The sequence below is a fragment of the Carassius gibelio genome, chromosome B4 (genome assembly GCF_023724105.1).
Source record: "Carassius gibelio isolate Cgi1373 ecotype wild population from Czech Republic chromosome B4, carGib1.2-hapl.c, whole genome shotgun sequence".
Lineage (NCBI taxonomy): Eukaryota > Metazoa > Chordata > Actinopteri > Cypriniformes > Cyprinidae > Carassius > Carassius gibelio.
In genome coordinates, this window is record NC_068399.1 from 21,168,577 (window position 1) to 21,192,290 (window position 23,714).

A 23,714-nucleotide genomic window follows, 5' to 3' on the forward strand; every position below is an offset into this window, starting at 1 on the left:
TGTTTGATGATCACGCTTCAAAAACTTGACAATTTTAAGAGTGCTGCATCCCTCTGCAAGATATCTCACTATTTTTGACTTTCGGAGCCTGTCAAGTCCTTCTTTTGACCCATTTTGCCAAAGGAAAGGAAGTTGCCTAATAATTATGCACACCTGATATAGGGTGTTGATGTCATTAAACCACACCCCTTCTCATTACTGAGATGCACATCACCTAATATGCTTAATTGGTAGTAGGCTTTCGAGCCTATACAGCTTGGAGTAAGACAACATGCATAAAGAGGATGATGTGGTCAAAATACTCATTTGCCTAATAATTCTGCACACAGTGTGTGTATGTGTGTATATATATATATATATATATATATATATATATATATTCCAGTTGATTATGTTAAACAAATGTTTCTTATTTATCTCTCTGTCTCTCGCCCTCTCTTTCTCTAGAGTTGATGCCTACAGTCATTCTATCCATACAGCGACTGATGGAAAAGGGGTTCACTTTGGTGCTGTTGTGATGTTGTCACAAAAATGACATGTATATACAGTACAGACCAAAAGTTTTGTTCTCATTCAAAGAGTTTTCTTTATTTTCATAACTATGAAAATTGTAGATTCACACTGAAGGCATTAAAACTATGAATTAACACATGTAGAATTATATATGGAATTATATACATAACAAAAAAGTGTAAAACAACTGAAAATATGTCATATTCTAGGTTCTTCAAAGTAGCCACCTTTTGCTTTGATTACTGCTTTGCACACTCTTGGCTTTCTCTTGATGAGCTTCAAGAGGTAGTCACCTGAAATGGTCTTTCAACAGTCTTGAAGGAGTTCCCCGAGAGATGCTTAGCACTTGTTGGCCCTTTTGCCTTCTGTCTGCGGTCCAGCTCACCCCTAAACCATCTGGATTGGGTTCAGGTCCGGTGACTGTGGAGGCCAGGTCATCTGGCGCAGCACCCCATCACTCTCCTTCTTGGTCAAATAGCCCTTGATGCCTTCAGTGTGACTCTACAATTTTCATTGTCATGAAAATAAAGAAAACTCTTTAAATGAGTAGATGTGTCCAAACTTTTGGTCTGTACTGTGTGTGTATATATATATGTATATAAATAAACATTCTTGAATCATTCTTGTGTATTGTCTTGCCTCTCAACAACTTTTAAAATATTGGCAGTAATTTAGTGACTCCATACGCTGATTCCAACTTTAACTTACCTGATAATGAGCTAATTCACCTTTAAGTAGGTTAATCAATATACTGTATTATTCAAGAGACTAAGACTTTTAAGGTTCTTAATTTTTTACAATTGTTTTAAAATTGATACATCAATTTTACAAAATTTATATTTCATTTATATTTTGTGTAAATTCATGTTTAAATTTAAAATTGTGACTCAGCACACTTAGTAATTAACCTCTGCTGTATTTTGAATCAAAAATCACATTTAAAAAAAAAATGCTACTGAGATTAATATATTGATACTATATACAAAGTAAAGTGACTGCAAACTAAACCAACGGTACTAGAACTGCGGTCCTGAAACTGCAGCCATCGCTATATCGTCCAGTACGGTAGGTGGCGCTGTCAGGAAAAACTATGGTCCTAGAACTGCGGCCCAGATCTGCCGTCCTGAATCTGCAGACTCCGGTTGTGCAGGAACATACTATTGCAATTCATGCATGGACCTCACTTCTTACAAGCTGGTTTTCTGAATCAGGTGTGTTAACAAAGAGAGACGTGCAAAGTATGCAGAGCTTGTGAGGGATGTGAGGACTGGAATTGAGAACCACTGCACTAGAGTTGTTTATTTGAGGTGTTTGTATTTTATGAATGAGAAAATAAAATACCTGTAAAATGAGGCCTCCTTTGGAGAAATCATTAGAAAAAATTGGAATGTGTGTTTGAGTATTTATGCATTCCACTACAATATATTATATTTTCTAAACAACAAAATTAAGTAGTAAAGCATTACATGATTGAGGTGTTTATTCATGGTCCATCATTAATTTAGAATTTAGTCTTTGGATTTAACTGTGTTAATGCATTAAGCCATTTTTCGATTAATGGTGTTCTTGGGGACAACACTCAATTTATTTATTTTTTTTCCATTTAGATTATACTGCCGTTATCTTAGCGAAATATGGTGCTTACAAAAGAGTGAATTGGTCATACAATCTTAAAGTCATAAACACTTTTAAATAATATTGAAAGTTAATTGATCAGATAATATTGCAGTGTTATTATTGTCATATGTTCGTCAACATTCTTGGATTATGAAATATTCAGGGATTTGGAGGTGCTAAAATGTTATAACGCACATGTTATTTCTTTCTTTTTGCTCAGAACAAAACAAAACAAAAAACACTAAATCATCATCATAACACCTCATAGTCAGAATGCAAGAGACTGTCCATATGCATCAGACATTCATCCAACGACAATGTGTGTGACGTCTGAGGCTGAGATGGGACAGCTCCGCCCCTGTGTTAACTGTATAAAATATTTTTAACGCTGTAAACTGGAAAAATAAATAGCATGTGTTAATGTGCTAATTTTGACAGCACGGGTTGTTACATTAAATGTTATTAAGAGCATTAATGTCTGCTATATCTGGTTCTGTTCTTTGTACTCTAAAATGGGTTACTGCAGCTCTCTCTGCTCATTCATGGCTGCATGGATGGGCAGGGAGTTTATACCCGAACAGAATCATGCCACCAACCCAAACTGTATGCTAATGTAAGAGTTAAATTAAACAATTTTATTTTTGTGTTAAAAAATGCCCCATATCAAAGTGCCTGTTGTTATGAGGACTTTTATTCTGACGGGGCGGAAAAAAGAGAGAAGTGAGGATTTTGTGAACCAGAGAATAAGGTGGGAAAAAAGAGCTCCTCAGTATTCGAGGGTTTTATTTCTATAAACATTAAATTAAAGCCCCGAAAACACCCACAAGCGCTCAAGCAAGCATTACACTAAGTGTCATTTTGACAATAGTGGTCCTGACAGAACTATAATTATTTATGTTCTTTCAGGAGTCAGACTGGTTGGAGGTTCTCGCTGCTCTGGGAGGTTAGAGATACTTCATGATCAGACGTGGATGTCAGTGTGTGACGCTGTCTTTGACCAGCAGGATGCAGAGGTTGTGTGTAGAGAGCTGGACTGTGGGGCTCCTGTACAGGTGCTGGGAGCAGCTGCTTTTGACAAAGGAGACGCTCAGATGTGGACACAAGAGATTCAGTGCAGAGGAAATGAGTCTCAGATTCACCTCTGTCCAACATCACCATCACATGAAAACAATTGTTCTTATGACAGTGATGTATTTCTAGTGTGTAAAGGTATGTGTTGACTGTTTCAACAGGAAAGATTTATTTAATTTGATAGCTCTCTACTATGAAAGCATATGGGTAGCATTATTCAATTTGGGATGTAATATGCAAAATGACAATGCAATATGTAAAATGGCAATGCATTTCTGTATTTACATTTACATTTTCCAATACATTTGTGCAACGTTTGGTGCAAAATGAAAATGTAAATTAAATTACATAATTTTCATTTGCCATTTCCTACACCAGTTTTAATATGTAAAATGAATATTAATTTTAACGCTTTATAAGTTGCAAAATTAAAATGGAAATGTATTACAGAAATGATTAGATATGTCTAACATGTTCAAGCAAAAACTGTGGCAAAATGATCATTTAAATGCTATTTTTCTTAAATGCATTAACACTCACAGTCAAGACACTTGCGATTGCTTTTTCATTCAGTGACCCGCAATTAATGTAGCAAAATTTAATGAGCACATTGAAAATGCATTCCGAGCCGATCATAACTCCGCCCCCTCCCACCCTGTCAATCAATGCGTGAACAAGGCGGGGCTCACAGAAGGTCTCAAATCTCAAGAAGAGGATTCAAGTGAGAGAACATGGACAATACAGATGATCCGTGTAGGTTTTGATCATTTTGGTTTATGGCTTCAATATTTCATTCACACTTGTGGGCGGAGCTGAAACGCTGCGTTCATCTGATTGGTCGAATCGCTCCGCCTTCAGCTCGGTCTTTTTATTCTTTCAAGCAGAATAATAAGAGTCAGTGCGAGTGAAGCACTGTAATATCTGAAACCACCGCTCACTGTTAATTAGCAAAATATTTGAATCAGATGTAGCTGGGCAAATAATTTGTGCTGTCGAGACCTGCAAATTATTTCTAGGTTGTAGTATTGTATGAATATTGTCCCACTGATAAATACAGTGCAAATAGTTCTCTCTATTTGGATAAAAGTAAAGTGGAAATAAAAGTCAATAATAGACTGAACAGTTCCATGTCTGTAACATTTACCACTCTCATCTTTTAAGTCATAAGGCAGTAGGTATGTGTGTATGTGACCTTAATAAATAATTGTAAAAATGAAGTTAAATTTCTAAATAAAAATAGTAAAATTAGCTCTATGCTGCTCAGTGCTCATGTTGCTCAGTGCTCCTGTAGCCTACCCTAGAGCGCCCTCTCGCCGCTGTAGACGGTAATGTTTTCTCTTGGTCCTGAATAAATGCGACTTATAGTCCAGTGCAATTTATGTATGTTTTTTTCCTCGTCATGACGTATTTTTGGACTGATGCAACTTATACCGAAAAATACAGTTAACATTATTATTATTATTTATTATGAGAGTAATTGACACAGACTAGAACTTAAATGTTTCACCCAATTCAGCTCAGATCTTCAGACTCATCTGACTCGTGTTGCTTGTATAACTGGCCAGACTTACCTTCCCAAAAAATCCTATTTAATTTTATTTCATAAATGTAACTATATTTATTTCCACTTCACTGTTATCCAAGGAGACAGAACTATTTGTACTGTATTTATTAGTGGGACAAATTCATATTCATACAATAATTTAATGGGGTCTCTTGGAGGTCTCAGCAGCACAAATTATGTGCCCAGCTACATCTGATTCAAATATTATGCTAATTAACAGTGAGCGGTGTTTTCAGACATTAAAGTGCTTCACTCGAACTGACTCTTATTCTGCCTGAAAGAATAAAAAGACCGAGCTGAAAGCGGAGCGATTCGACCAATCAGATGAAAGCAGCGTTTCAGCTCCGCCCACAAGTGCAAATGAAATATTGAAGCCATAAACCGAAATGATCAAAACGTACACGGGCCAACTATCTTGTCCATTTTCTCTCACTTGAGTCTCTTGACCTTCTGTAAGCCCCGCCTTGTTCACGCATTGATTGACAGGGCGGGAGGGGGCGGAGATGTGATCGGCTCGGGATGCATTTTCAATGTGCTCATTGAATTTTGCTACATTCATTGGGGGACATTGAATGAAAATGCAATCGTAAGTGTCTTGACTGTGAGCGTTAATGCATTTAAGAAAAACAGCATTTAAATGATCATTTTGCCACAGTTTTTGCTTGAACATGTTAGACATTTCTGTAATACATTTTCATTTTAATTTTGCAACTTATAAAGCGTTAAAATTAATTTCCATTTTACATATTAAAACTGGTGTATGAAATAGCAAATTAAACTTATGTTATTTAATTTTCATTTTCATTTTGCACCAAACGTTGCACAAATGTATTGGAAAATGTAAATGTAAATACATAAAATTAATGGCCATTTTACATATTGCATTGTCATTTTTCATATTACATCCCAAATTGAATAATGATACCCATATGCTTCCATATATCTTACTGTTCACAGAAATAATAAATGTGCGGTTGATTAATGGAAACAGTCCCTGTAGTGGGACAGTAGAGGTTCTCAATAAAGGTCAGTGGGGAACAGTGTGTGACATTGGCTGGGATTTGGCTGATGCTGCAGTGGTGTGTAGAGAGCTGGACTGTGGAGAACCTGTAGATGCTGTGAGTGATGCTCAGGTTGGACTCGGATCAGGACCAGTCTGGATGAATAATGCAATGTGTGCTGGATCTGAGTCCACACTGAAAAAGTGTGGATCTGGCATATGGGGTTTTCAAGGTGTGTGTCCGAGCAAGAGTGCAGGAGTCATCTGCTCAGGAAAACTCAAAAATGTTATTAATAAAATAAAAGAAAGTACTGCATGTTTTGTTATTTAAGGTTCATTCATACTCATGTTTTTTTCAGAAGTCAGACTGGTTGGTGGTTCTCGCTGCTCTGGGAGGTTAGAGATACTTCATGATCAGACGTGGATGTCAGTGTGTGACGCTGTCTTTGACCAGCAGGATGCAGAGGTTGTGTGTAGAGAGCTGGACTGTGGGGCTCCTGTACAGGTGCTGGGAGCAGCTGCTTTTGACAAAGGAGACGCTCAGATGTGGACACAAGAGATTCAGTGCAGAGGAGATGAGTCTCAGATTCACCTCTGTCCAACATCTCTGCCACACAAATACAACTGTTCACATGATAATGATGTTGGATTGGTGTGTGCAGGTTTGAGCAAATTAATTTTTATTCACTGAAATTTTGTCAAATCTTCTGACTCTTTGTATGAAAGATTATTTTCTCTCTTTCTCTTTATGAGATTGTTCTTACTGTCTTGTTTGCTCTGTTCATAAGAATTGCTTCTCTTGTTTTCTGTATTCAATATACAGACCGTGTGAATGTGAGGTTGGTTGGTGGTCACAGTCGCTGTGCTGGTAGAGTGGAGGTTCTTCACAGAGGTCAGTGGGGAACAGTGTGTGATAGGTGCTGGGATATGGCTGATGCTGCAGTGGTGTGTAGAGAGCTGGACTGTGGAGAACCTGTAGATGCTGTGGGTGATGCTTATTTTGGACCAGGATCAGGACCAATCTGGATTAATCATTTGATGTGTACTGGATCAGAGACTACCCTGAAGAACTGTGGATCAATACAATTGTTAGGTTATGACTGTAATCATGGAACAGATGCTGGAGTCATCTGCTCAGGTGAGCTGTTCAAAAATGTTAATTATTACATCACTGTTAATCCACATACTTTACAGTATATTTTAGTTCCAAAGATTTATATTTATTTTTTAACACCAAGTGCTGGCAACACGAAAGTCATAGGTTCAATTCTCAGGGAATTCATGAACTGATAAAATGTTAATCTTAAATGCATCTGTAAGTAGCTTATTCTATGTGCATAAATGTGTGCCAAATGCATAAAAGTACAATGTAAATCTAAATACGAATAATGCAGTGATTATACAAAAATTGCGTTAAGTACCGTACACCTTCTGTGTTGTCTAAGGCCAAGACTAATGATAGTATATCAGTAGTTCATGGACATTCATAAAAAATATAAATGTATCATGGTTTAATAACATTTGTAACAATTCGAATGCACATAAAATAATTATCTGTCAGTATTACTGAATGGAACAATAATGTCAGTAAAAGTTATTGCCAAGGTTATTATAAAGTCTTGTCATTTTATTTTAGATAAATGTGGTTGCTTATCATAACAATGGTTATTGAACTTTTATTTTCTCTCACAACTGCAGGTGTCAGGCTGGTTGAAGGTTCTCGCTGCTCTGGGAGGTTAGAGATACTTCATGATCAGACGTGGATGTCAGTGGGTGACGCTGTCTTTGACCAGCAGGATGCAGAGGTTGTGTGTAGAGAGCTGGACTGTGGGGCTCCTGTACAGGTGCTGGGAGCAGCTGCTTTTGACAAAGGAGACACTCAGATGTGGACACAAGAGATTCAGTGCAGAGGAGATGAATCTCAGATTCAAATGTGTCCAGCATCACAGAAACACAGCTGCTCTCATGATGATCACCAGGCGCTTCAGTGTGCTGGTAAAAAGATTAATATGAGAGAAATTAGTATCATTCAGAAAAATTAACTAAAAATCTTAAAAATATAACACTGTAATTTTGTTTTTAAAAAGTATATTTCTTTTTTTAGTTTTTCTATTTTTTATCTATTTTAAACACGATGACATCTCTTTAGAATGATTGATTGATTTTAGTCTCTGTCTTTCTCTCTTAGATGTAATGCATGTGAGACTGGTAAATGGTAACAGTCCTTGTGCTGGTAGAGTGGAGGTTCTTCACAGAGGTCAGTGGGGAACAGTGTGTGATTTTAACTGGGATATGCCTGCTGCTGCAGTGGTGTGTAGAGAACTGGACTGTGGAGAACCTGTAGATGCTCTGGGTCATGCCTATTTTGGTCAAGGATCAGGACCAATCTGGATGAGTGCTTTAACATGTTTAGGAACAGAGTCTACGCTGAAGAACTGTGGGTCAGCAGGATGGAATAAACCTGTCTGCACTCATAATTATGATGCTGGTGTCATATGTTCAGGTGAATAAAATTAAAACTCAAAGCATTCCTCGCTTTCTGATAATTTTGTCTTGATTATGTAAGAAAATAAAGATATATATTTTTGGATATGGTTAGCTTTAAACATGTCTGTTTTATTATTATAATTAATTACCACTTAAAAGTTAGGCATCTTGAAAATAATGTAAATTTGCCATGATTATTTTACTGCATTTTCACAATGATTTAAAGGAATATTTACAGTACACCATCAATAGTCAAAGGCATTGGTGGCATTGTATATATATATATATATATATATATATATATATATATATATATATATATATATGCAGAAAATGTAATTGAATTAATGTAAAACTTGCCACATCCAAAACCTGCTCACCTAATGCTCACTTTTATGCAATATAAACAGGTCATAAACGCTCCCGACTTGCTGATGGATCTAATCTTTGCTCTGGGAGGTTGGAGATACTTCATGATCAGACGTGGATGTCAGTGTGTGATGCTGTCTTTGACCAGCAGGATGCAGAGGTTGTGTGTAGAGAGCTGGACTGTGGGGCTCCTGTACAGGTGCTGGGAGCAGCTGCTTTTGACAAAGGAGACACTCAGATGTGGACACAAGAGATTCAGTGCAGAGGAAATGAGTCTCATATTTCATTCTGTTCAATATCATCACTCAAACACAACTGCACCACTGACAACATTGTGGGACTGATCTGTTCTGGTTAAGTATAAATATTCAGCATCTCTTCATTTGTTTTTGATACTAGGTCATGTCTTAGGCTTGAGTTATAATGTTTTCAATCTAATGACAGCTTATCTTAAGAATGGTTTATGCATTGTTTCTGAACTCTCTTTACTTCGCTCAGGTTACACTGATCTCAGACTGATAAATGGCTCAGACACTTGTTCTGGAAGAGTGGAGCTTCAGTTCCTCAAAGAGTGGGGTACAGTGTGTGATGCATGCTGGGATATGAGAGCTGCCAGTGTCCTCTGTAGACAGCTGAATTGTGGGATTGCTGTGTCCGTTGTGGGATCAGACTGGTTTGGAGAGGGAAGTGGTGAAATCTGGGCTGATGTGTTTGATTGTGACGGGAATGAAACAAAACTCTCAGAATGTTCCATCTCTTCATGGAGTCGAGCTGAATGTTCTCACAGACGAGATGTTGGAGTCATCTGCTCTAGTAAACATTTTTGACTTCAGAGCATTATGTTACTGAAAAATGTTTTGATGTATTTTCTAAACACTATCTCATTACATTCTAACACAATTCAGGTTCCTCTCTGGCTCTTCATGATGGTCTGGTGCGGTTGTCTGGAGAGAGACAGTGTGAGGGGGAGCTGGAAGTTTTCCTCCATCAGGTCTGGAGGAGAGTTCTGCTGGACTCCTGGAGTCTCACTGAATCCTCTGTGGTCTGCAGACAGCTGGGCTGTGGCTCTGTGCTGAACTTCTACGGCTCCTCTTCATCCAGTCCTGAACACAGTCATGAGTGTGTGACGGGCTTCCAGTGCTCTGGGAGTGAAGCTCATCTGGGGAACTGCAGCTCTCCACAAACTCTCAACTGCAGCTCCACACAACAGCTGTACATCACCTGTATTGGTGAGAAGAACAACATCTGGACAGATTCTTCATTTGTTCATGATAATTATGTGTTTACAATCACTGTTTTTCTGTCTCTGAATATCAGGTGGTGGGTCCATCAGGCTGGTGGGTTCTGGGGGAGACTGTGCAGGGAGGCTGGAGGTTTTTCACAGCGGCTCATGGGGGACAGTGTGTGATGACTCCTGGGATATTAAAGATGCCCATGTGGTGTGCAGACAGCTGCAGTGTGGAGTGGCCCTCAGTAACCAGCAGGTACCAGCCTGGTTTGGTCCTGGTTCTGGACACATATGGCTGGATGAGGTGGAGTGTGAGGGGAATGAGACGTCCCTGTGGAGCTGCTCTTCTTCAGGCTGGGGAAAACATGACTGTAATCACAAGGAGGACGTAGGAGTTGTGTGCTCAGGTACGCATGCTACTAAATTGTTTACACTGAAATCACATGTAAGGTTTTACACATTTCAAAATTCAAGTATCCATAATGCTCACATTTTTCAAATTTGTGATTTTTAAAATTGACATTTTTTATGTAGAGTTTAAAGAGATCAGGTTAACTGAGGGCTGTGAAGGGAATGTGGAGGTTTTCTACAATGGATCCTGGGGTAATGTGTGTTACAACCAGATGGACAGAGACACAGTGAGTCTGATCTGTCAAGAGCTGAACTGTGGAAGATCTGGTGTTTTGTCTGATTCTACATCAAGAGTGAAATCAGCTCCTAACTGGCTGGATAAAGTTACATGTCGACCACAAGATTCCACTTTGTGGCAGTGTCCATCTTCACCCTGGGGACAGAATAACTGTGGTGATGATGAAGTGGCCAAAATCATCTGCTCAGGTAAAACAGATGTTGTTGTTTTTTTTATCAGTTAACAACACAAGAGTTATCCTTTATTATTAGTGCTTTGAGAAGATGTGTGGAATACATTTAATAATAATTTCATTATTGTTACAGAGCAGGAGATCCATGAGTCTCCTCGAATCTTTTTGACATGCTTCACGTCTCCCCATCAGACACAATGTTCAGGTAAGTTCATTAACAGAAACAACCATGAAAATTATGAATTTTGAATGCAACCCCTCTTGAAAAAATCAGCACATGCTGGTTAGGTATGTTTTGAAGTGTGGCAGCTGCTTTAAGCTGGTACTAAGTTTGTCATAAACTGGTTCAAAGCTGGTTATGAGCAGGAGCTAGTTGCTTTGGACCGGCTTAAACCAGCTCACAACCAGCTCAGGACCAGCTGCTATGCTTCAAAACATATCTAACCAGGGACATAAGATAATGGTGTTTTAATATGAGAAACCAGCAGGATTTCATCTTGGAATATACAAAAGATCACACACATACTCCAGTGCAGACGCTGCTGTTCAGACAGTACTCTGCTGGCAATTAATGTATCTACTTTTTTGTGATGTGTGTGTTTCAGATCATGTTCCTCTCAGACTGAGTGGAGGTAAGGGCCGGTGCTCTGGGAGGCTGGAGGTGTATCATAACGCTGTGTGGGGCTCAGTCTGTGATGATCAGTGGGACATCAGCGATGCTCAGGTGGTCTGCAGGCAGCTGGGTTGTGGAGCAGCACTGAGGGCTGATGGGAATTCAGTCTTTGGTGCTGGTGAAGGTGTTGTGTGGATGAACAGAGTCGAGTGCAGAGGGAATGAGATTCAACTGTGGGACTGTCCTCTCTCCCTGAAAAACCACACCGACTGCTCCAACAAAGAGCACGCTGGACTCACATGTGCAGGTCACAGCCAAATACTGAGAAATAATATATTTTTTTAGACCATTTTAAAAGTGTGTAATGTTGTTATATTCAGAACATTCATAGCTTTGAACGTGCGCTTGTGTCTGTTTTGCCAGATGTGTCAGTGTCCTCTACTCCTGCTTCATCAACATCAGCTTCTCCTCCAGTTTCTCCTCCAGTGTGCTCAACATCAGTCTCTCCTCCACAAACTCTCTCCGTCCCCCCAGTGCTTGTGATTGTTCTGGGAGTTGTGCTCTTACTGCTCTTAGTGCCACTGCTTATACTGATTCAGCAGAACAGAGTGATGAGGAGAGGTAGGAGAGATCCAGAGACTGTCATATTGTGTCTTATTCATGTGTTGTGAACTGACAGCAGGTTTGTCTGTCTACACTCACAGCTCTCTCTAAGAGGAGACACAGGACGAAGACTGAGGCCGTTTATGAGGAGATTCAGCACAGATTCACTAACAGACACAGTCTCTTCACTCAGAGGGGTGAGTAACTGTCATAATATTAGATTTGTAGTCATCAACAGGATAATCACTTTATACAGAGGATTGAGTGGAAGAAATCACAAGGATTTATTTGTGGGACCTTGAGTGTGATTTGAAATCATAATATTAGTGTTGAGTGGTCCAAAGGAAGTGGAGGTTTGGCAGATTTGTGATTGTGAACATGTCTGATGGTTTTACTCCATAACAGGAAGTGTCCTTTCTGGAGAACAGCATTCTGGGTATGAAGATGCTGATGAGCTTCTTTCAGGTTGGAGGACTTAAATATATTAAAGAGCCAGTAAGATGAAAATTGTAAGCTTCCTATCACTGTTTATAAGTCCTGTACATTAGGTTTAAATCCATCCAAGGTTAAAAAACATTGTAATTTTGTCAAAATATCATTTTAAAATTACCTCAATTCTCAGAGATCCCCAAACGGTCTTGCGAAGCTGTTCAAAAGATTCAGTTTCCTTAAACCCCACCTTTCGGTAGCATACTGTGTTCTGATTGGTCAACTAACATAGTCAGGTTTGATTTGTTGTTCCGCAACCGGTAAACTATGCGTTAGAATAGGGGTGAATTATGTCTTATTCCTTTCACCGCGAAGCAAACAGTAAAATAAAAAACTTGAACAGTCTCGCTGCTTTTTCTTCTGTGTGGGTGTATTCAAGCCGCACGCTTCAGTTTGAATCTGAATAGTGCGTTTAGCGCGGGGGCGTGGTCACGAAGGGAGACATGAAAAGCAGACATTGCGTTGTTTTCATATGGATTACTTTATCACAGAATATCTGTTTTCGGCAGCACTTGTTTAGTTTTAAAGTAGACATGTCAAACTTTCTATAGATATCTCTCTCATGTCTCTTCGTTGAGTATTCACTGAGGGGGGGTTTGGGGGCGGTTGATGGGGGCAGGTCAGAGTTCCGTTTCTCCCAAGACGGTAGGCGGAGATTATTATGCAAAGTGTTCCTAGGGACGTACATAGAGATGGGCAAAATATTTGAAATCTATGACGACTCGCTTCAGCGATTCAGAGTCGACTCCTTACTTTAGAAGCCAATAACTTTATAAATCATGTAGTTTTTGGTTTAATTACTTTGCACATCGTTTACACTGATGGACAGCTACATCATACACTGTAATACAGGTAATTTTTGATTTCCCATCTGTGTGGCTCTTTAATGTCACCCACTACTAAACCCTGTTTACTGTATGTTGTGTAATGCAGATATAATTAATTAAAAACATTATAAAAACATTCACATAGCAAGTTTTTATATACACCATTCAACACATAATTTAGATATTGTTTTTATTTATTTATTTATTTATTTTTTATTAAAGCAAAATCTGCAGAAAGAACCACACCTGAATACCTTAATGATTTCTCCAGCACTGAAGGCCCAACAGGTGAGTGACTTCAGCTGATGGGTTTCACTTCTTTAACCTTCTGTGCCTGTGAACAGTAAACCTGTTTCTGTTTATAGACTTTAGTCAAGGTAGACAGCACATTGTATGTAGATGAAAATGAGGATGTGAGGGACAGACAGTCTTACAGTCTTAACAGTGGTATGCACTGTACAAAGGTTCTAGATCACATCATTTTCAAGTATGTGATTACTGAAAGTTTTTGGAAAGATGTGTTGTCAGTTGAACAATTAGTATGTTGATTAACAACAGTACGATCCACTTAACCCCCTGTACTTCTATCCCATCTTTCCCTTCTGCCCTGACTAATGTCTGTTCTCTCTTTGTTTTTAACTCATTTAGAAAAGCAACAAATCACATCAGAGAACTATGATGATGTCATCACTGCTGGACTGAGACATGCTACAGGTTTAGTTCTTATAATTATTTCTACACATTGTAACACTATGTATGTATATTATTTTTATTGCATAGTTTCAATATCCAATATTTGTTCATTTGATGGATGCATTTCATTTTTCATTATTTTGTTGTAGATGACTTGCCAGAAAACTATGATGACGTCATCATCATACGACAGTTCTCCAATGATAAAGCAGGTGTGGGATTCAATTTTCACCCTTCTAGATTGGAACAGGGTTTTTTATTTATTTTTCTTCAAATTATTGTGCCAAATAAAGTATGTAGTCCAGTGGTATCTAAACCTGTTCCTGGAGGGTCAGTGTCCTGCAGAGTTTAGCTCTATCTCGTCCCAACACCCCTGTCTGGAAGTTTCTAGTGACTCTGAAGAACTTGATCAGCTGGTTCAGGTGTTTAATTGGGCTCAGAACTAAACTCTGCAGGACTGTGGCCCTCCAGGAGCAGGATTGGTCACCCCTGATATATTTCTATTTGTTCATTTAATTAATAATAGCCACATTTATTATCAGAGGGTGTTCAGGAGGAGTATGATGATGTGAAGAATGTCAGAGAATATATGAGTGACATGTGTGGTACGTTATTAACACCTTTATTTAGTCTTTATTAGGGATGCACGATAATATCTGCACAACATCGGTAACGGCCGATAAAAGCTTAAAATGACCATCATCGGTATCGGCCGATATGAATATTTCTGCCGATGAGCCAAACCGATATTCTCCAAGTGAAATTATTGACCTGTTTTTCAGATGTGAATGTCTGTCTACATTTTTAAAATAATACATTTATGGTAGAATCAGTACAGAAGAGATACATGGATTTCTCTTCAGTAAAATTAAAGTTTAAATATATTAGTATATATTTGTATATATATCGATATCGGTATCGGCATCGACCAAAATTATTTTGAAAATATCGGCCAAAATCCAATATCGTGCATCCCTAGTCTTTATAATAACTTTATAGGACCAATTTCTGTGGTTATGAAAGTTCAATTAAATTTACTTCTCTTTAAGTAATTTATTTATAAATTTATAATTTAAAAATGTATTTCTCGTTTTAGTGTTGTAGTGTTTTTTTTTTTTTTTATCATGCACTTTATTGTATGTATTGATACATTAATCATTCTCTTGTTTATCAATAACAGACTATGATGATGTGGAGGAGGATCCAGGAAAACAGACAGGAGCTGTTTAACTCAAACCTCACACACTGCATCAGATGCTTTGAAAGCTTTTAAAGTTTTAGCAATCTTACTATATGTTTCAGTCTAACAGTGTTTTGTTACATTCTGTACTGAAATATACAATTGCAATTTTTGACAGAAAAAAAATGCTTTGCTTTCATGACCTTTTCGAAAGGTGCTTGAGTTTTTCCAGACGCTGTTACAAATCTTTTTTATTATGTATCCTTAAAAATTTGAGAGAACAAAAACCTGTCATTTTCTGACATTGAATGACTTTGTATAAACATTAGGGGTGCTCCGATCACGATCGGTCGATCGTTAATGCGCATCTCGTCAGTAAAGCCGGTTATGTAATCAGTGGTTAATTCCATCAGGTGCCTGATTTCAAGTAGAGCAGCTGTTACTACACAGAGCCGTTGTTAATAGATAAGATGCGCAAATCCACTTCATTTTCAGCGGTTTTTGGCACATCTTCTCAGTGATCGGAGCACCCCTAATAAACATAATTGTGTTGAGTTCAGATCGTTCATCATTCAGCTGCCTCCCATCATTAATGGATTACAGTATCTTCAACTTAATAATATCATAATATTAAATATCCAAATATCATTCACTGATGGTTCTGTTAATATTTTGTTAAAGGACATTGTTATGGGGACCGAGAGCTTAATGTGCTGCAACTCCAGAAAACACACGCAAATAGAAAAAGCACCAGCAAATAAAACATCTTCATCAGTCTGAGATCACATGTGCTGAAAATACTCACAACACAACCAAATAAAGAAACAGACCACAAGAAAATGACTTTAACAAAAAAGAAAAATGTTTTTTTTTTGGAGGAGGGTGGGGGGGTATTTTTTATTAACATCTTTCTTTTACTGTCTATGGTTACCACAGTTGTACAAATACCATGGTTAAACTATGGTATGTAGTAAATACATGGTTAATTTGTGCATGGTTACCATGGTTTAACTATAGTAGCAGACATTAGCATAATCTTTCTTTTTAAATTAATTTAATCTATTTAAAAAAAAAAAAATCTTAATTAAAAAAAAATATATATATATATTTATTTTTTATTTTTTTACTGATTCATTCGTTCTTTATTTAACCAGGATAAAAAACTCATTGAGATTAAAATCTCTTACAATAGTGACCTGGCCGAAAAAGCAGAAACAAATATACAAGTTAACATAAAAAAAAACAACATAAACATGAGGGGATACAATAGCAATTAAAAGGTAATTAAATAAATGGTTTAATGTTAAGGCATCACGCTTTGTGAATGTTGAATTTTCCCATCATACAAATAAAGTCCAGGACATCCTCTAGCTCTCTATTATCAGAAACCACAGAATGAAAGAGAACCTTAACTGCTGAAATGTTACATAGACGAAAGAATTCAAGACGTAAAGATGCTGAGATCTGAAGCCAGAATTGTTAGAATCTTCTGAAGACAGAAGAAGAATAAATGTGAAAGAGATTCTTCCTCTTCTTGGCAAAAAGAACAGAGTGGAGAAATATTTTTTATAAATTTACTTAAATATTTCTTGCAGAGGTAAAAATGATGAATCATTTTAAAATAACTTATTTTATTTTATTAGTAAAACAAAATTGGTTTGGGACTGCCTATAATTTCTGAAAATTAACATTTGGATAAAGAGCCAACCACTTTCCATGAGCTTTAAAAGTTGAACCATTATTAGCAGTAACAAAGTTTATCAAAAATAAGCTTGTAAATGTATTATCCATAATATTAAAGCCTTTAATAAATAATCTAGTGATAATTAAACTAAAATTACAATGTATTTTCTTCAATATATTTTAGACATCATTAAAAATAACAATTTAGCAGGAATGGAATTTGTGAGAATAGTATAGTCCCGTTATGAAGCATTTATCCTATTTTTATTAATAAAATCAACATACTCATGCTTTGCTCTAGTATTCTCACACATTAGAAAATCATGCAGTGAGAAAAGAAACGAGAAAACGTCACCTAACAATACACAGTATTTATCTCTGAAGTCTCACTATACATTCTTACAATGCAGATGTCCTAAGCCTGTAAATGATTGTTTAATGTTGGTCATTCCCCCTGCTTATTAGTCAAGGCAACGCAAAGCAAGTTGAAAATATAGTGAAAAAAACAGTGAAAACATAGTGCAATCAGTTCAGACATTGCACAGTGCTCATTCAATAAATGCACAGCTAAACACATGGGTTTTGAGTCTAGACTTAAATGTGACTAGTTTTGTAGCACATCTGATCTCTTCTGGAAGCTGTTTCCAACTGCGGGCAGCATAGTAACTAAAGGAGGACTTTTTTATAAAAAACAAAAACAAAAAAACATTCATATTCCAGTAGTGAATATCTGAACGAGAAATCTCAGCATATGTATTACAAATGTAAAGTGTTCATTCTGAAATCTGAATACGATGTATGCTTTGTAATGTATGCGCCGTGTTATTCACTGTGCTAATGTGATTATGTCGTTGTATCATTGTTTTTATTAGTACAGTAGGACAACTGCTGTTTAAAAAAATATTTTGTTAACAGTATGCAATTTGAAGCACTTAATGATTTTTCTCCTATGGAAACTGTAGTTCAGTAAAATAGTCTTCATAGCCGGCGCCAGCGCAGCACTGGTGGCTAGAGACCTGAGACGATTCAAAATGTCAAGTAGCGCAGTTACATTGAAATACAATGGAAAAGTACAGCAGTGGAATGAACAATGTGTCCTGAGTTATGTCTGCTTTACAATGAAACACAAGCTCATTGTGACCGATTCCCCAGACAGCAAGCAGTTTCAGCCTAAAAATGGCCCAAATCTGGCCTGCATGGATTTCACGTGAGCCGGTTCTGGGCCGAAACTGCTTGCTGTCTGGGTCCCTGACATAATACATTCATTACGACCCTTTTAACAGATGCATCATTTTAAGAACAACTTAAACACCAGCAAAAAATAACAATGCAGCGAAATAATGAACAAACTTCTAACTCATCTAGCTCTCTATTAAACACGAAAAAAAAAATGTAATCATAGCTTACTCAGTAGGCCTAGGAATTAGTTTCAGAGTAACAATTAAAATGCGACTTTGTGAAACACTGTGCTAAATTGTTGCTATAGTAGCATCATATTAATTCTAGAAAGCCCATGCATTTGGCAACTATATATATATTTTTAATAAACAATTATATTTCATAATCAAAATATATTTTCACAATCATCTTGGGAGAGGGACTACCATCGGAGTATGTTTGCTTTTGACATTGGTGGGGACATAAACCCAAGTACCTACAGCCCCCCACCCATCACTCCACCACCCAAAAAAATAACCACCCAATAATTGCACAATTGTTATTCTGTGAACCAACAACATCAGCATCAGAATTTTTTTTTTTTTTTTGTACAATTACCGATTTCATAAAGTAGTCCAGCTAATGGTTCTGAATCTAAATATACAATTATTCTGAATAATTAGACTATACAATTTTTTATCTTAAATCCAACAGCTATTAAAGTTTGTAAGTGTCATTATTTATCCAGACCACTTCTAATGTCTCCAATAAGACAAAAATGCTCTGAGATATGAACACAACCCAACAGAGGTTCTTTCTGAGTCAGTGAGGCTCCTCTGAGGAGAACACTATCCTTTGTGTCGTGTACGTAAACCGTTTTAATCAATGTTTCTGATTATTTGTATTAATCTGTGGTTCTCAGGTGTCAAAACAAATATGTGGCCAGGTCATTATATTCTATCTTTCTTTTTCATGTTGATGAAAAAAAGTTGGTTTGCTGACTATTTTTAAAACCTGATATAAATAAAAGCTCATTTAAATTTAGATCATGAAATAAAATACACTTTTGATGGTAAATATTAAGTAGGCTAATTTACAAAAAAGTAAAGTGATGATAATACTTTATATGTCATTTATTATTACCAAAGTAGCCTACACACAGTAAATGTTTTCCAGAGCTGGGTAGTAATGTAATCATATTCCAAAAATCAAGTATTCATAATTAGAGTATATTACATTTTAAAATGCTCAATTAGATTAAAGTTACTTTTTTATTGATAACATTATTACATATTATCCACACAATGACAGTAAATCCTTAATAATTTATTGACTCTCCCAAATTCATATTTTTTCTCTCTCTCTGCTTTTAAAATTTACTCTCTAAAATTATTATTTGTGTCACATTTAGTTTTGGCTATATTCACAATATTAAACGATCGATTTATTCTTTCGATACATTTTCAAACCATGTTTCTGAATTTGGGTGAAAAAAAAAGCGCCTCATAATAAATGAGATCATGTATGACACAAATAATATTTGCAAGTTACTAAATACTGCTGATGTCTATCTGTGAAACACTATAGCAGCAGGGGCTTGTCTAGGGGGAGGCTGGGGGAGGCAGTGCCTCCCCTAGGATAAGCCCTGCCTCCCCGAGAAACGGACTGTCCCTCTGATGATAAATAAACATTTAAAAGTTGATTGTTTTGTGCATATTTTTCCATCAGTAGCAGATGAGTCTGACCCAACAAAAATCCAGTTTGGCGCTGTTTGACAGTGCGCGCGCGTTTCAGGCTTACGGGCTCAGGAAAAGTGCATCATGTGAGAATAGAACGCCAATGAAATGTTTACCTGGCAGAGCCTTAGACAGTGGCGTGTCCACAAGAGTGGCACAAATGAGCTTTGCCACTCCAGTTGCCACCCCAAAACAGCATATGGGATCGAAGTGCATTGAGAGCGGAACATCGTGATTTTGACTGAAACAGGGTTTTTTGAAAGTCAGAGAATTCTGCGACTTGCGGCTACGACTTTGAGGTCCAACGCTAAAGTGCCCTCGCGGTCCGGTCTGCCCCCTGTCCTCAATTTCTGCCGAGGGTAATATGTTAATATTTTTGGTTGTGGACGATAAAAATGTCTCCACGATCTGCTTTTGAAGAAATATCGTTGCATTGTGCCGCAGCGCACATTCTATCAGCTGCAGTTCTAGTTTTTTTTTTTTTTTTTTTTTTTTTTTTGTATCTGCTTTAAATCCTTACTGCTTATTTAAACGTTTCATTCCTGTGCTTTTCTGACAAAAAAAAAAAAAAAAAAAAAAAAACGAAAACGAAAAAGCCCTTCAAACTGTGCCTGATTTCTAAGTTATGTTCTGTGCTAATACTGTCGAAACACACAAGGTTTATGTATAGACTAAGTTGGATATGTCTAAGATGAAAGTAAACAACTGAAAGAGGATGCATGTCTGTATGCATGGAGGTCTTAAAGGGACAGTAGGCAGTACATGCTGCCGTGTGAATTAAAGGGATAGTTCACCCTAAAATTTAATTTCTGTCATTGTTTATACACTCACATGTTGTCCAAAACCTATATTAACTTCTTTCTTGTGCTGAACACAAAAGAAGATATTTTGTAGAATCTGTGTAACCAAACGGTTTCTGGTTCACATTGACTTTGATAGTATTAAAACATACTCTGGAAGTCACTGTGAACCAGCAACTGTTTGGTTTGCTTCAAAATAATGCTTATGTTTAGCAGAAGAAGGAAACTCATTCAGGTTTTTTTCTTCAAAAATATCTTTTATTTCAACTCTCTAAGTCTCCTTACCCCCTGTAGCCTAATATGTTCCCTTTTATCTAGGCCTACATGTTTACATTTATTCATTTAGCAGACACTTTTATCCAAAGCCACTTACAACCAGAAAATACCATTCAAATACTGTTCTCATACTGTTTTTTTTTTTACCTGGGGCCGCATTCACAAAGAAACTTATAAGAGGCTAACTGGCAAATTTATGGTAGCACCTACGTCTGGAACAGCTTAGAAGAAACAAATTAATTTACCTCTTGTCTATACAAACATGACTTCAGATTCATTTAAAAAAAGCCAACTCGTGTAGCAAGTCTTCTCACAAGCAAACACCTGTCACTCATCATCAGGCAATCACTGTGATCTGTTCTATATATGAATCTGTGAATAATAATAATAATATCATCATCATATTATTAATGTTGACCGGGTTTAACTAACTTTTATGTGACAGCCCTATAGTCTAATAGGGGCCCTGTACCTGTCTCTGGGTTCCTGGCTTAGAAAAAGATATGCACTAAAACAGATTGTGTGTAGTATAGCTTAATTTTGCGCCGATTTTTTCAGTTGTTTATGTTTCCCCCCAAAAAACGCCAAATGCCCCCCCAAACATGACATCCTGGTAACCCCTCTGTATAGCAGTCCTCATCATTTTCAGAAGGACCTTAACTGTTGAACTGAGAAATATGACCTGAAAGACTTAAAATAAAATATATCTGTTTTTAGTGTTCAAGTGTACATTTTTATGATTTAAATAATTATTAGCTTTTTAATCACAAACCCACTGCAGTTTTTACATTAAGCCCAGTTTGGGAAACCCTGAATTAATGTCATTTTTAATACATTGTATAATGATGATAAATTTTGCATTCTATTTGCTTTTTTATATCAACATGGTACGTCTAATGGAACGTTTAAATCAAGTTAGATAAAAAAGTTATCTAAGAAGTAGTCAGAATACATTACCATTCATCATTAAAATGAATTACGCTATAACTGCAGTTTTCATCATGTAATGTCTAATCAGTAATGGACTACAAGTAATAATTGATGACGGACCATTGAATTATTAAAAAATAATGTACACCCCAGATAGTTACAATGTGAAGTGCTTTTTTGTATTGTTAGTGTTTAAGATAACACTAATCCAAAAATAATTATCATACAAAGAAAAATCACGTAATACATTCAGAAAAATTAAAGCATTAATATTACTCCAAAAGGATTGAAAGGACAATTCCAAAACAAATGGCTTCTAGTTTTAGGCAAAAAGAGCAGGATTTCCAATGAGATTGGAAGACATATTCAATTATTTTCTGGAAATTGTAAATTAGTATTTCAAAACAAAATCTGAGTGACTGAATAAATTATTGTTATCAAATAACTGGGTTCAGATAAAGTGATTCTCAATACTCAAACTGATTCTTCCTTATTATTTCCTTACTCTGTTCTCAACAAATATTAAGTATGTCAGTATTTGTATAGTTGCATTTTTTTACACATTTATTTTTTATTTATATATACGTTTATTTTCGTATTTTTCTTTTATTTATATATGTATTTGTCAACATTTATATATTTTCCACATTTAGTAAAATGTGGCATAAATGCATATATAAATAATACATACATGTTGAAATAAATAAATAAATGAAAATAAATGTTGAAAAATACAATTCTACATAAAAAATGAAATATAAAATTCATTTTTTACACATTTTATCTATCTATCTATATATATATATATATATATATATATATATATATATATATATATATATATATATATATATACTCTTTTATTATTATTCTTCTTCTTTTTTACTATTATTATTCTTCCATCTTTGGCATTCCACATAATAGAAGTCCTCAAGTCCTCATGCAGCAACACAGAGACAAGACTCTTATCTGCTTCTCTTTACAATAAGAAGTGTTTTGCTGCCATCTGCTGGACAAATGCAGCAGCGCAGTATTATACACTTGATTGTTGCTGTTATTTTATTCTCAGTTAATCCTAATGAAATGTAATGACACGAAAAAGTAATTATTTATGTAACATAACAAATTATATGTCAGATTTGTTTATTCAGTGTTAACTTATTACATTTAAAATACATTTTCTTAAATGATAATTTGTTTAGTGGTTAAGTTTAAAGTGGACTATTCTTTTAAACTACCATCAAAAACGTTGTCCTCTGGAACCCATTTTCTTTTATTTTGGGCGTTGTGTGTTAAACAACCATGTGCACATTTGTACTGAAGTATTTTCCTTTAATCGGACCTTTATTTTTTGCATTTTGTTTAAAAGGTGCCATGTTCACGTTAACATATTCTAATTTGTGGACAAAACGGTTGTTTATTTCTCGCGTAAAGAAGGATGCACAATAATGACGTACGGATGATAGTAAGGCATTCCTGTTCAAAATGAACACCGAACATCAGATTGGTTTTATTCTCTTTTTAGATTTTAAAAAGGCATTTGACACGATCGAACATAATTTGATATTTAACTCCCTCGAAAAATTTGGTTTTGGCATGAAATGTATTTCTTTTATAAAAATGTGATATAAAGACATCAATAGTTCTATATCCCTTTAATTTGGAACATCCCAGAGATTCAACATTTCAGGAGGAATAAGACAAGGATGTCCCATTTCCCCTTTTCTATTTATCTTGGCAGTAGAAATGCTTGCTATCTTGATAGATAAAAATAGCAACTTTGATAGACGCAGTGTATTTGGAAGACAAATTGGTATAAGTCAATTAGCTGATGATACAGTGATCTTTTTAAAGGACAAATTTCAGATTAATAAAGCCATTCAACTAGTTAATCTATTTTCCAAAGCATCAGGCCTACACTTAAATTTGAGTGTAAAGTGTGAAAGTTACTTGCAATTCATGGCAGCAAATTAGACTCTTTATGTAACATACCCATAAAAACATGTGTAAAATATTTGGGGATAACTATTACTAGAGATAGTAATCAAAGTGTCCA

General features: G+C 36.2%; 1 protein-coding gene across 1 annotated transcript in view; it reads left to right on the forward strand.

Annotated features, from left to right (window-relative positions):
- The window catches only part of LOC127956567 (uncharacterized), a 355,838-nt gene that overhangs the window by 229,431 nt on the left and 102,693 nt on the right, over positions 1-23,714 (forward strand). Inside the window, exons 13-17 of the mRNA XM_052554600.1 lie at positions 6,125-6,427; positions 6,589-6,903; positions 7,464-7,760; positions 7,954-8,268; positions 8,663-8,781. Of these exons, the coding sequence (XP_052410560.1) occupies positions 6,125-6,427; positions 6,589-6,903; positions 7,464-7,760; positions 7,954-8,268; positions 8,663-8,781 (1,349 nt within the window). The remainder of the gene's footprint in view (positions 1-6,124; positions 6,428-6,588; positions 6,904-7,463; positions 7,761-7,953; positions 8,269-8,662; positions 8,782-23,714) is intronic.